Consider the following 14,354-nt stretch of genomic DNA (forward strand, 5'->3'; position numbering starts at 1 on the left):
TTGTTGTTTTTATAAAAGATCAGCAAGATGTGAATGTTTTAACCGAGATAACATAAAAGTTCTCTACACTGTCTGCTGCGAGGGTGAACTGGGGTAAGAGCGAAGCCCTGGCTGTAGGCGAGTGGTCTGCTGGGCTCCCGGTTCTCCCTCAAGGTCTTATGTGGAAAAGAGATGGTTTTAAATATCTTGGTGTGTTTTTAGGAGATAAAGCTATTGTAAGTAAAAACTGGGAAAACGTCGAGCAAAAAAATCAAAGACAAGTTGTCTAAATGGAAGTGGCTCCACTCCCAAATGTCCTACAGGGGCAGAGTGTTGGTTTTAAACAACCTTGTTGCATCACAGCTGTGGCACAAACTCAATGTTTTAGACCCACCTTCTGGTTTATTAGTTAAAATACAGTCAGAGATGGTCAACTTTTTTTGGAACGGTCTACATTGGGTGCCACAGTCTGTGTTGTTTTTATCAAGAGAGGAGGGTGGCCAGGGCCATGTCCACCTGGCCAGCAGAACAGCAACCTTTCGTTTGCAATTTATTCAGAAGTACCTGACAGGATCTCCTGTGTGGAGGGATGTGGCCAGCTGTATCCTCAGACGTGTTAATTTTCTGGGGCTGGATGCTGCTCTGTTTTTAACTGATTTTAGTCTTTTACAGTTAAAGGGGTTGCCTCAGTTTTATCATGGTGTTTTTAAATCCTGTGCTCTTTTTAAATTGGAAAGGGCAAAAACGCATGATTCTCTGCATTGGTTTTTAGAAGAGCCTATGGTCTGTGGGTCCAGACTGGATGTGTGTCGCGGCGCCATACCAGGACTGTCGGAGGCGCTGTGCAGGTCCAAGATGACGACCATAAAACATCTGGTGGAGACAGCTGGACCGGATCTCTCCAACACCCAGGCCGTTGCTACTCTGCTGGGGGTCCGGTCCACTAGACTTGTGCAGCGCTTCCTGGACCGTTTGAAGGAGAGGATGACAGCCGGGGAGAGGCGTCTCCTGCAGCTCCTCCACGAGGAAAAAGCTTCGCCAGACCTGACAGACCCAGTCCCTGATGTGACCCTGAACACCAGTTTTACAACGGACAGTGGTCCCCTGCTAGCCAGCAAGCGACTGACAGATGAGCCTCCAGAGTACGGGTCCAAAGGTACTCTACAAAAACTGTCAAAGTCTTCAATGAAAGAACTCTACAAAAAAGACCAGTGTGCGTGTGGGCAGACCGCCTGGGAGGACAAACCCCTCAGTGGAGGGCACTCTACAAATCGCCGATAAAAAAACGGACTGGCGACCTCCAATGGAGGATTTTACACGGCGCCATTGCTACCAACTCGTTTTTATCGGTTTTTAGTCCAGGGGTTTTAAATGAGTGTCCTTTCTGTGGTCTGTCTGAGAGTGTTTTTCATGTTTTTATTGATTGTAAGAGACTGATGACATTTTTTTTATTTATTGATGAGTGTTTTTAGCTGTTTTGGCATTGTTTTTACCAGTTCTTTATTTATTTATGGACTGCGTTTTAACAAAGCCAACAAACCAAAAGGTCAGATTTTAAATTTTTTAATTGCTGAAGCCAAAATGACGATTTATTTATCACGACGAGACAGACTCCAGGCTGGTCCTCATCTGGATGCCGTGGCTCTGTGGAAGTGCAACGTCAAAGCTAGGCTGAGGCTGGAGTTTTGCTTCCACAGAGCCACTGGGAATATGAGAGCTTTTATACAGCTATGGGGTTTTAATGATGTACTGTGCACCATTTCTAATCAGGGAGAACTAAATTTTAACAAGCTGCTAATGTAAATATTGTTTTTATTTGGTTTTCATTAACCTGATTATTATGCAAGTTTATTCTTAAATCATTGTAAATAAACGTTTTGTTAAAAATCAAAAAAATCTTCTTCTTTGTCTTCTTCTTCTTCTTGTTCTTTAGATTTCAATGGCACCTTGCATCCATTATTGTTGCACTACTGCCATCTACTGGATCCTAATATCTATACCTCAAATTCTCATAATGATCCCAGTATTATTTAAAAAAAACAAAAAATCTTCTTTTTCCCCTCAATGCTATTGCTATTCTATGTTATTCTATGTTCTCAAATTTCAATTCCTTATTAAAACCTAATTCCGTTTTAATGGGTGCTTTCTTCTTTTATTTCCAATTTTGATTTCCAATGATTCACTTCCTGCTAAAGAGCCCCCTGGTGGTTGAAGAAAAATCCACATATAAGCGGCTTATAGTCCAGAAAATACGGTATATGAAAAAAACATCTGAATGCTCTCTGGTATTGTTCAGGGGGCCGGACTAAATGTGGAGGTGGGCCAGATCCGGCCCGCGGGCCGTAGTTTGGGGACCACTGTGCTAAGCCATCTTAATGTTAGCCGACTTTCTCTTAGTCTTTTACACGTCTTCATGTCCTTCTACTTGACGATAGGTGTGAGATTCACTAAAAGCAAAGTTCTGTTTGTGATTCTGATACATATTATTTCTTTAAAATTGAATGAGTAAGATGACCATGGTGGAAAATAAATGGCGTCCATCTTGAAAAATTACCATTATTTTGAAATTCAAGTGGCTAATGGGAAATATGAAACATGCACATGTTTCAGGTTGAATCCATACTTCAGTTTTCTTTATTTCGAGATGTCAGTGCGAAGGAACTAAATATGAATGCATGCCACACTTCTCAGATTTATATTTGTAACATTATGAAAACCATGTTTAATTTTCCTTCTCCATCACATGTATACACCACTTTGTGTTGGTCTATCATATTAAATGCCAGTGTGATGCGTTGAGGCTTGTGGGGTTTCATATGATACATGGGAAGAAAGTTGAGGGGTGTGTGAAAATGTTTTTGCTAACCACTGTAGTTTGTTCACGGTGTCTGGGAAAACTTGTGGTGAGCAGACTTGTTAAAAATGCTCAGCAGAGCCTTGTAGAATAAAACTGCATTTCCTGAAGACCAATTATCATTAATTACTGCCTGCCCTGAGGTTTCTGTAGTTGACTCATTAAAGTGTGGTCATGCTGCAACAGCTCAGCAGGTGTGTGGGACATGTTTTATGTGTTTTCAGACAGACTGCCACGAGGGGTTGTTAAGTCAGATTTAGCTCTGGCTGTTGAGGGAGGGGGTCAGCACAGCTGTGCTGAATGCAGCCTTCCTTATGAACATGCCAACTTTTTCAGGCCTGTAGTATAGGAGCTAGTTCTTAGAACGAGGAAGTAGTTAATGCCAAGAGAAATGCTTTTACTGAAAACCAGGGTTAAACTATGAATACACTCTGAAAACTAAAAGGTTGTGACGTAGTTTGCAAGATAGTTTGAAAGTTTGATGTTGAATATCAAATATGACTTAATAATATTGGCTAATATGAAAATTATTCATGGTAATTTATCTACCTAGAAACACACTTCAGTTTTTAAACCACACAAACAAGATTCTTTTTTTTTTTTTTTTTGTGAATATTCTTTTCTTTGGTCTTGACCACGAGTATATTCTACTTCCCAACCAACCAATGTTTGGCATTTAAAGTTCATACTTCTAGATAACTAGTTTATCTGTAAGATACACCAACACAGACCTGGTTTTAAATATTCTGTAATTAGTGTGGAATAAGCATGACCTAGTTGCTGTTCAGAGTCTAAAGAGAAAACATTACCATTTCAAAATTACTCTGTTCCCAGTGGTTTAAGTTCCTGATCTGAATGATTTGCAGTAGCTGTTTCTTCGGAGGACGTCCCCCCCATTCCTTGTGGTGCACTGCTGATTAACGATTACATTTCCGGTCATGAAGGATGCTGACGGTCATGATGTGAACACTAGGAGCTCTGCCCAGCACTATTAATAACATAATCTTGTTTTGTTAGCAATAATTGGGTAATATTAGCTTAGTGTGCTGCCAGATGCTCTATAAGTAGGAAACATCACCATCGTTGGCCAATAAATTATTCAGCATCATAAGCATTTGAAAAATTGCAATTCAAAAATATTTATAAAATGTATAAAAAACGTTGTCATAACTTAATATAAAGTGATATATTGAAACGGTAGTGTTTTCCCTCAAGGTTGTTATGCAGTGAGGTTCCTGCTCATGCCTAAAATCTGACTGGTTGATATCCAGTCAGATTAAGAAATTATAATACTGAGAAGTTTTTTTTATTTCAGACACCGAATATAGATCAGTTACACACAGGGCAATGTTTTCAGGCCTGTATTTCTTCTAATTATGGTGATTTTCTACATTTTATATTAGAAGTTGTATCAGACTATTAATTTTTTTAACACTGAAACATGAGCTTAATGAGAAGTATGCTTAATATCTGCTTAAGAGTTATTTTTAAAAGACTCTTAAAAGAGCCATATTTTTTAATTGGTCTAATTCTAAATAATGCTAAAGAGAGGCTTTGTTGATCCCAACCACTTTTAAAACATCTGTGCTCAGATCTGAAGAGTCCACGTAAGGTTTGATTAAATGTTGTCAACACAATTAAATCTGTTATAGCTCTTTAGTTTAAAAAGGTTTGACGCATATGCTAATTTTTGCTGTATATCTAGTTGTGATAATCTTAGTATATTTTCTAGTATATTTTTAATTAGTATATTTTCTTTATTTTTTCTTTCAGAGCACAAAAAGATTTACTAGATAGGTAATGTAAAAGCGGTGGAGACTTCAAAAGCTTTTGTAACTCAGTATTATTGGCTAGCCTGTAAGCTTTATTAGCTATCTCTGTCAATTCAAGAACTAAATCCTGTCTTATTTCAAAACTAGCTACTCAAAATTTGCGACAGTTGTTTTTGTCAAGATTAAAGTTTATATCTGGGGCTGATTATATTACTAATGGGATTGTTTTCCTTCCATTTATCTTTGTTGTTTAAGACAAAAATTCCTTTAAAAAAATTGGTCTTAAATGCTTTTTTTGGCCAGGTTTTTCAAATGGGAACTGCATTTTTTTATTGTTTATGGGGGAAATAACTGCAATCTGCTCAACAGGACGACAATGACGGCACTTCAAATGAAGGGATCTTTGTGTCCAAGATTGTCGAGAAAGGTCCAGCGGACAAGGAGGGAGGCCTTCAAATCCACGACAGAATAATGGAGGTATGTGACGAATGCTGTGGTGTTTTTCATGTGAAAGTGGGCGACAGAAGTCGATGTACACTAAACGTCCACCAGGAGCGTATCAGCGACCTCACAAAGCTGCAGTCCAAGGTGACACATGAAACCATGAGTTGCGTTTTTCGGGTTTTGGTTTCAGTTATCTTCTGTTTCAACAAATACTCTCTCAAAACAAGACTCATCTGGAGGTCGCATTGTTGTCAAGTGTAGCATCGCTGTAGATAAAACTTTGGTTTTCTTTCACTGAGCTTTGTATTTTCTTCATTTCCCAGTCGGCAAATCCTTTCTGACAGAAGCCGCCGTGTTGCATCCTCCCCTCTACCTTTAAATGCAAACTTGTGTGGAACGGGCAGCTCACCCTCGGAGGTCAACTTCAGGGACGATCTGAGCAACTCAAAATCACAAAGGTTGCTTTTACAGAGAAAGCTAGACTCCCACATAATGCCTGCATTGAAATGAGGAGGTCTGTGAGGGATTGAGAGTGTGTAGTTACCGCGTGCCACAAGATGACAAATATGGTTTGTCGCTGGCTTTATTGTCAAACCTCAGCGAAACCAGCCCTGCAGCACTTTGAACGGCACATTGCTCACAGAGATGTTTGTGGAAAGTGTTTATGAGAAAAAGAGAACATCTGGGCCATGTTGATCACTCTAGCCTGTTGTTCTATATACAGGAAAAAAATGGCCCAGCTTCTCTGGTTCAGGGCTCAGAATGCTCTTAAGTAATGTTGCAGAAAGAGAAACAGTGTCTTACAAAAGTAATCACTCCCCTTAAGGTTTCGACATCTTGTCACAAAAATCACTATCTGTGTTTCCATTACAAATGTGTGCAAAACTTTGCTGATTTTCCACTAATGTTGGAAAAACACTACTTTGCAATTGTGGTGTTTCCATTAAATGAGAAACGCAATTAAAATCACATGTGAATAAGTTTGTGTTAATGTGATAAGTCATGAAAAAACATGACGCTCCATCATCCTCTAACTACTACTCCTTGTGTTCTTCTTCGTGGTTTGTGCCAGTGGAAACATCCGGTTGTTGATCATGTGTAGTGAAAAAAGTGTTTCCTTTGCAGTTTTGCAAAATAAACCAAAATCTATACGGTCAGAAAAACCACTTGATCCTAGTGCAAAAGTTTTATCCAAAAACGAGAGGTTTTTTTATGTTGCTGTGTTTCCATCAAACAAATTTATTTTCAGATTGTCAAGTTGCTCAATTATATAGTCAGTGGAAACGTAGCTACTGTGTCTTACCAGGATTTGATGATACAGTCTATGAAAAGGCATGCATAATTGTAAAGTTGAAACATGATTTTTGAACTTTGAACCAATAAAAATGTGAAAGTCACATTTTAGTAAAGATTGTCTTCCTTAGTCAGATTTAATCTCTGTATAAATTCAGCTGTTCTGTGAAGGAATCGGGTTTGTTGGAGAATATTATTGAACAATCATGAAGACATCAGAAAGGTCAGATTGTGCAATTTGACATATTGAAAATAAATTTTCTTAATAAAAACACAGCAATTTCAGAAAAACTAGTTTTTCTACAAAATTTTTGGCACTAAAATGAGTTGTTTTTTTCTTTTGGCTGTATCAAAACTGTTGCGGCCAAAACTGTTATGAGCTTTTGTGCCTTTTTTTTGCAAAACTGCAATGGAAAAACTGTAATCTCATCACGAGTCATGTGATCCACAACCGGATGTTGCAACTGGCACAAACCACAAAAAAGGAGACAACAGGAAGTCATAAGAGGAAATACCACAATTGCAAAATTGCATTTTTCAACATTAGTGGAACATCAACAAAGTTTTGTGTACATTTTTACTGGAAAATGTACACAAAATGTACTGGGGCAGTGAAAGTATTGAGGAATACTTTCTTTAAGCTGGTCAGAGTTGATGGGAAGGCCGGACTTTATTGGTAGAGTGACAGGAAGGTTGCTATTGGTAAAAGGAAGCCTATCGCATAACATTCTAATTAAAATGCATGGAAATCTGTTGTAACATGACAAAATCTGGAAAAATTCATAGGATTTGAATAGATTTGCAAATGACTGTAAGCAATAATGGGTTGTTTGGGCTTTCATATAATATAGTTAAATTTGTAAATTTACTCCAATGCTTAGTTACAACAGCAGCTGACCTAAGCCGATAAGAGAACATATCACCATCAATATTGGCATCAGTACGTTAGCCAAATTTTGTGATCGATAAGTGAAACTGGGCTGATGTTAACAGCCATTATTTATTTCCATTTTGTTGCTGTTTGTGCATATTTTTATGAGAAAGCAGAGAAGCAATGTAGGCAATTTTTCAACAAGTTGAATATTGATTATCGGTAGAGATGTGCCGATCAGGTTTTTTCCTGCCGATTCCGATTCTGATCACTCATGAGGGCCGATCACGGCCGATTACCGATACCGATCACATAGCAATTTTTTTTTAATCATAAGCACTACTGGTTACATTATCTGGAAAAAGGAACCATGAATTCACCTTAATTTAGACAAAAACTTGTTTTTGATAACTTCTTCCAAGAAGAAAACAAAACAGGCATTTTGCAGATTGTACTGCTATCAGTAATACTATCTTTAACAGACTGAAAACATATGAAGGCTCTGAAGAGGGTAAATAATGCAAAAAGTCAAAATAAAACCTCTCAACATTGCCAAAAAATTCAAGTATAAAACTTAACATTCAAAGGCAAAAACAGGATCCATTACAATAAACAATCCTGAGTTACTGAATAAAAACTTCCTGATAGCATGGCGGCTAGCTGATTACTGCTAGTTCTGTTTCCGACTGAACGGAATAATTATGCTGAACAGGGAGGAGATCGATTATTTTTTCAGAGATTATCTGTCTCATGTTAGGACAGCGAAAGTTTTAATACGTATGTAAAATTTATTTTTTTAAGTTAGATGCTGCAGCTTTAAGCAGAGGTTCGGTGTGAGAGTCACTACCAGGTGGAGCAGAAGCGAAGCTCCGTCTGTCAAATATTACTACCTGTAGCGTAGCAGCAATTCAACAGCGAGAGCAGAACCAGCGTCTTACATCGCAGCTCGAAGACTTAAATAATTTTGCGGGTTATTTGTTTAGCTTTCTGACTGTCATGCTGCTAATCCGGGTGAGTGTTTGTAGCTGTGCGCTGCTTTACCTGCTATCTGATCCTCCATATCTTTTTTTACTGCAGTGACTCTCGATGTAGCCAAACTCCGTCAAGTATGGCATTGTTTTTATGCCATATTAGATTTTGTCGTGGATGCATTTTGACGTGCTTCAGCCCCGACCCGGAGGAAATTTTCCGCCACAAACTTCTCCATTCACTCAGTGCGTTATAGTTCCACATCGCTTAGGATTTGTTGCTACGCGTTTGCGCAGTGCGAAGGAAAGAGGAGACCAGCTGCAAAGGCAGGCTGCGAAATGAGATGCAGGTGATCGGTTTTTGTGATCGGCAACAAGAGACTGTGATTGGCGATCACCGATCATACACTTTTTCACGGAAATCGTCCGATTATGATTGGTGGCCGATCGATCGGCACATCTCTAATTATCGGCCCATGTTTTCACATCTCTACACCAAAAAACGGTACTTTATCTCCTTTTTATGAGGTTTTGTGCTAGTAAGTAGAGAACAGTTTATGGGAGCGCATGTATAAAGCATGCATATGCACAAAATATGTGCGCTGCCATATTTTACCCACAAGTCATATATAAAAAATGAACCTGCCGTGAAAATTTTTGTGGACAGAAACAAACTACAAAGCACCAAAACTCACCTAAATGCACTTAAATCTGACTCCATTCAGTGTGACTGAACCCAAAGAGCATCAAACCCAAAGCTGTTCATGATTTTATTCTTTTACTGTTTAAACGTAAATGGTGAAACTGAACCACATTTATCCTCAGACAACATAACACACACATTAAATAAATTAAATAAAAACAAAAGGAGTGTAAATAAACCTCACTTAGCTCTAACTAGTACATTTCCTCATTTTCTGTCACATAAATATGTAACTGCTCCCAACCCCACTAAGGACAAGGGTGTGCAGAAAATGGATGGATGGATGGATAAATGTGTAACTGTGCATCAGCCTGTGTGCCGCAGCGCATGGAGAGCATGTTATCTGTGGGACTCTTTCATTCTCACTGAAAAAGAAAATGGAGTCAGATCAGGAGTTTAACTCCAAAGAAGACAGATTTGATTATTCTTAAGCTGCTCAAAGGTGTGTCACGTAATTGTGGAGCCCTTTGTCTCTGATGGAGAACATTGATGATCGGGAGGGAGTGTGTGGTCAGAGATCATATTGATCTGCTGGGAAATGATGATGGTTTATGAGCGTTTAGCTCTGTTCAAAGCTTAAAGACGGATTTGTGTGTTACTGGTGCAGCTGGAGCTGCTGCAGGGAAGACAGTCATCCTTCATTCGAGCCATACCCACTTTATGAATGTGCCTTTATGGACAGAAAGAATCTCTATTCTGTAAATGTGCAACTGATGCACGCAAGTTATCTATTTAGAATAAACGTCCACATTCCCCACTCAACTAAAGGACTTTCTGACACGCTCTCTGTCTTTAAATCCTGGCTGAATGCTCTGCTCTTCAAACAAGAATTTCCATTTGAATCTATTTTTCTTTTTTTTTTTATTTGGATTTTTTTTCTTTGAAATGTATTATTTTTATTTTTGTGAGGTGATCTTGTGCCCTGAAAGCACCTTTTTAAATAAAATATGTAATGATTACTATTATAAATACTAGAGATGTGCCGATCAGGTTTTTTCCTCCCGATACCGATACCGATCACCCATGAGGGCCGATCACCGATACCGATCACCGATACCGATCACATTATTTTTTTTATTTTTTTTTATCATAAACACTACCGGTTACATTATGTGGAAAAAGGTACCATGAATTCACCTTAATTTAGACAAAAACTTGTTTTTAATAACTTTTTTCAAGAAGAAAACTAAACAAAACAGGCATTGTGCAAATTGTACTGCTATGGATAATACTACCTTTAACAGACTGAAAACATGTGAAGGCTCTGAAGAGGCTAAATAACGCAAAGAGCCAAAATAAAACCTCTCAACATTGCCAACAAAATTCAAGTATAAAACTTAACATTCAAAGGCAAAAACAGGATCCATTACAATAAACAATCCAGAGTTACTGAATGAAAACTTCCTGATAGCATGGCGGCTAGCTGATTACTGCTAGTTCTGAGTGGCTGTTTCTGACTGAGCGGAGTAATTATGCAGAACAGGGAGGAGATCGATTATTTTTTCAGAGATTATCTGTCTCATGTTAGGACAACTAAAGTTTTAATACGCATGTAAAATTTATTTTTTTAAGTTAGATGCTGCAGCTTTAAACAGGTTCGGTGTGAGAGTCACTACCAGGTGGAGCAGAAGCGAAGCTCCGTCTGTGAAATATTACTACCTGTAGCGTAGCAGCGGCTCAACAGCGAGAGCAGAACCAGCGTCTGACATCGCAGCTCGAAGACTTGAATAATTTTCCAGGTTATTTGTTTAGCTTTCTGACCGTCATGCTAATCCGGGTGAATGTTTGTAGCTGTGCGCTGCTTTACCTGCTATCTGATCCTCCGTATGTCTTTTTTACTGCAGTGAGCCTCGATGTAGCCAAACTCCGTCAAGTATAGCATTGTTTTTATGTTGTATTAGCTTCGCTGTGTTGATGCATTTTGACGTGCTTCAATTTTCCGCAGCAACACGCAGCAAACTTCCCCGTTCACTCAGTGCGTTATAGTTACACATCGCTTAGGATTTGTTGCTGCGAGTTTGCGCAGAGTGAAGGAAAGAGGAGACCAGCTGTACAGACAGGCTGCGAAATGAGATGCAGGTGATCGGTATCGGCAACAAGAGCCAATGATCGCCGATCACGATCATGCACTTTTTCACGAAAATCGGCCCGATTATGATCGGTGACCGATCGATCGGCACACCTCTAATAAATACTTATACTGCTGCAAGCAAGAACTGTTGCCATGGTTATTGCTTCTCGTGATGGCAGACTTCTGAGTTTTTATACTAATGTATTTACGGGTGGTGACAGGGTGGACCAGCAGCTGCTCTATTTCCTGGAAATTAGGATTTATAAAGCAAAGGTGCGCAGCACGTGTGAGCGCACTGCTCACATCAGAATTTTTTTGTGCTCCGCATTTTCTAAATTTGTCTGTACGCCAATTTCTAGTGTGAAAACTGCGCACTCTTTTGTACATGAGGACCCTGGTGCAGGGGTGCAACTACATATTATTCAGGTGGTACGTAAGGGTGAAGGAGCGTAGAAAACATATGGTCGCTCTATCCATATGAGCGACCATATGTTTACCTCCCACCCCCGAGACGAAGACACGTGAAAGGTAAAACTCGCTACATTTACATGTGCGCAAGGTGAAGGAGCGTAAGGGCGCGGTGAAGTGTATGCGAAGGCATCATTGGGGCGCTGCCCCCTCCAGACGGGGTTTTGACGCCCCCTCTGGTGCAGCGCCCCTATGCGTTGCATGCGCTGCATACCCACTTTTTGCGCCACTGCCCTGGTGTTTACACATTTGGTTACTTGAGAGCCAAATGCTGAGTAGGGCTGTACACTTATATCGATTCTACGATATTTATCAATATTTTCCCCCTTGGAAGATATCGATTTTTCATCTGCGAGTATCGATACCGGGGCTGGTTCTAGCCATGGATACATAAGGGGGCAGGTGAAAATGTTAAGTGGGCGTCATTATGTTTATACATATTAGGGGTTGATAGACTTCATATATTTTAAGGTGGACTATAAAATTATAAAAGTCGAGTAGAAGTCGACTCCTCGCACTGATGTCATAGAAACATAAGTGAACTTCACAGCAACTTACAGGCTGTATTATATTCACAGCAAATATTGACAAAAAAGCCCTTTAAGTACTTTATGCAGGAATAAACGTATAAGAAACGGAACATCATCCCAGACTTCTTCGTCAGCAGCGGGTTAAAGCCTGAAAAGTTGCACCAAGTCAGGTGTGACTTATTTTTCCACCTTGAACACCGGCTAGGACTGACGTTTGCACGTGCTGGACAGCTGCATATAGTCAAATTATCACACTGACCAGTGACACAACGATGCTTTTGGTTTGTGCATCACAACCCGAACTTATTATGAACGGATCCTGTTTAGTTACTGTTAAATTCTGCGCTGCCACCTGCTGCTCCTCCACCCTGATGCGCAGCAGGACACTCCGCTGACTCAGCAGCGGCTCTTTTGATGAACCAACATGCAGACTGCGGCAGAGATCCTCAGATTGAAGCTTTAACTTCGTTTCCAGATGTTGTCAAATAGTATTTTTATAAGAGCGTAAAGCTGCCAGGCTAGAAGCTTCAACAGCAAAGTGGTGCTGATCAGTTGGATGGAGGAAAAGTCCGACATCATTGTTGCACATTACTCCGGTAGTTTTTTTTCTTTAAAATAAGTTTTTCGCTACTATTTGTCTTTATGACAACAATCCAACAGAAAAGTTGCAGAGTGAGACAAGCGAACCAGAGGACGAGAGTCAGATTCCGAACTATGGCGGTCTAAAGTTTATATGCGGGGCACCGTGCTGCGCTAACCACTGCGCTACGCAACGCCCCTATTCCGGTAGCTTTTGCAAACGTTTGCAGTTTCCCTTTGATGAATTATTAACATTTTTACACAATTCGAACTGTCTCAGGAACTCCCCTAGTTCATCTTCTTTCATTTTCTTGGAAAAATTTGTTTGGAGCAAATGTATGCTTTACACCAGGCATCCCCAAATTTTTTCCTATGAGGGCCACATAACTTTTCCCTTCTCTGGTGGGGGGCCGGAGTCAGTTTGTAACAGAAAAAGTGTGACGATTGCAGGAGTGCCTAAATGTAAAAAAGTATTGTTTTCCAGAAAGCACAATCAAATAACCCTCTCTGGGTTCTTCACAGAACAAAAGTCAGGAAATAAATAATAACACTATTAATGAAATAAATAATAACCCTCTCTGGGTTCTTCACAGAATGAATCCAGGAAGGATTATAGTCTGTATTTTCCGAACTATGAGCCGCACCGGACTATAAGCCACAATCCCAAAGTTTTTTTTTTTAAAAAACCAGTAAACATACACATATAACCTGCAGATATCTCTTCTGCTCTAGATTTTACACAATGATTCACTAAAATATTTCATTAATTCCTGAGCAAATCGGTTTGACTGCTTAAAGTTAAGCCTAAAAACACAATAGTTTGATAAAACTGCATTGTCTTACCTGAGATTTGGAGAGTATTTGAAAAGGGATACTTTGCTTACATTCCTTGTGTAAATGTGCTATACGTGTTTGAACATTTTAGAATCAGACTAAGATTTTTTAAATATGCAACAGCCTTTATTACAAAAGGTGAGGAGTAATAAAGAAATCAGGAGAAAAAAAGACATACTTCGAGTCTGTTTTTTTTTTTTTTTTTCCTTCACCGCTATGTGATTCATGTTGTCACGGTTGCTAAGCAACATAACACGACGGTAGAGGCTAAGCTGAAAGCTACAGCTTCTCTCTTCCAGAGGACCCAAGGATGCAAAACCTGACTTCGGACACAGTTGTTCTTTGTTCGACTCCCCCTAGTGGTCTGGATCACTTCTGTTTTCAGCATTTTTTGTTTGCATCTCTTTTTGTTGCATGTGTTTTTCTCGTCTTTACTGGGTGTTTGTACCTGTTGGCCACCTTAAAATACAGTGTTGAAAGTAAATATACCTTCAAATACTGGCGTATGTAGGTTCCAGTATTTTTACTGTAAATTTAGTTTTACTACTGCATTCACTTTCTGAGTAAGCTACTGCAAAGAAAACTGTAATGCTACTTTTTAAAGTACAGTCTTAGTTTTACGATAGAACATTAATGAGATGCCACTCAAAGTCCATCAGGTTTTTGACGAGGGTGGAAACCTGAACATTGACAGTCACTTTTTCTTTTGAATGGTCTTTCCTGTCTTTTTGGATACCATCTTCCCACGACCGGCTTTTGTGCCCCTTTCCCAATGAAGCGACTAAAAAACAAAATCAAAAATGGGAAAATTCCTGAGAATACAAATAGTGTGACATTTTGAATACAGCTGGTATAATATATAAATAAAGCTGTTTTTAATTATGTAAAGAGAAAACATCACCACCTTTGTCAAATGTTAATCATAACTTGCTTTAGAACTTTAAAACCATGTCATTGTAAAAGAAAAAAAATTATAGGAATGGTTTTA

At 39.2% G+C, this 14,354-nt stretch overlaps 1 protein-coding gene across 1 annotated transcript in view; it reads left to right on the forward strand.

Annotated features, from left to right (window-relative positions):
- Nucleotides 1-14,354, forward strand: part of pdzrn3b (PDZ domain containing RING finger 3b) — a 233,886-nt gene that overhangs the window by 30,119 nt on the left and 189,413 nt on the right. The window contains exon 3 of the mRNA XM_088005922.1: nucleotides 4,975-5,082. Within this exon, the coding sequence (XP_087862048.1) occupies nucleotides 4,975-5,082 (108 nt within the window). The remainder of the gene's footprint in view (nucleotides 1-4,974; nucleotides 5,083-14,354) is intronic.

This window comes from Poecilia mexicana, unplaced genomic scaffold (genome assembly GCF_051168715.1).
Source record: "Poecilia mexicana isolate PSO_F unplaced genomic scaffold, ASM5116871v1 scaffold_5, whole genome shotgun sequence".
NCBI classification, from domain to species: Eukaryota; Metazoa; Chordata; class Actinopteri; order Cyprinodontiformes; family Poeciliidae; genus Poecilia; species Poecilia mexicana.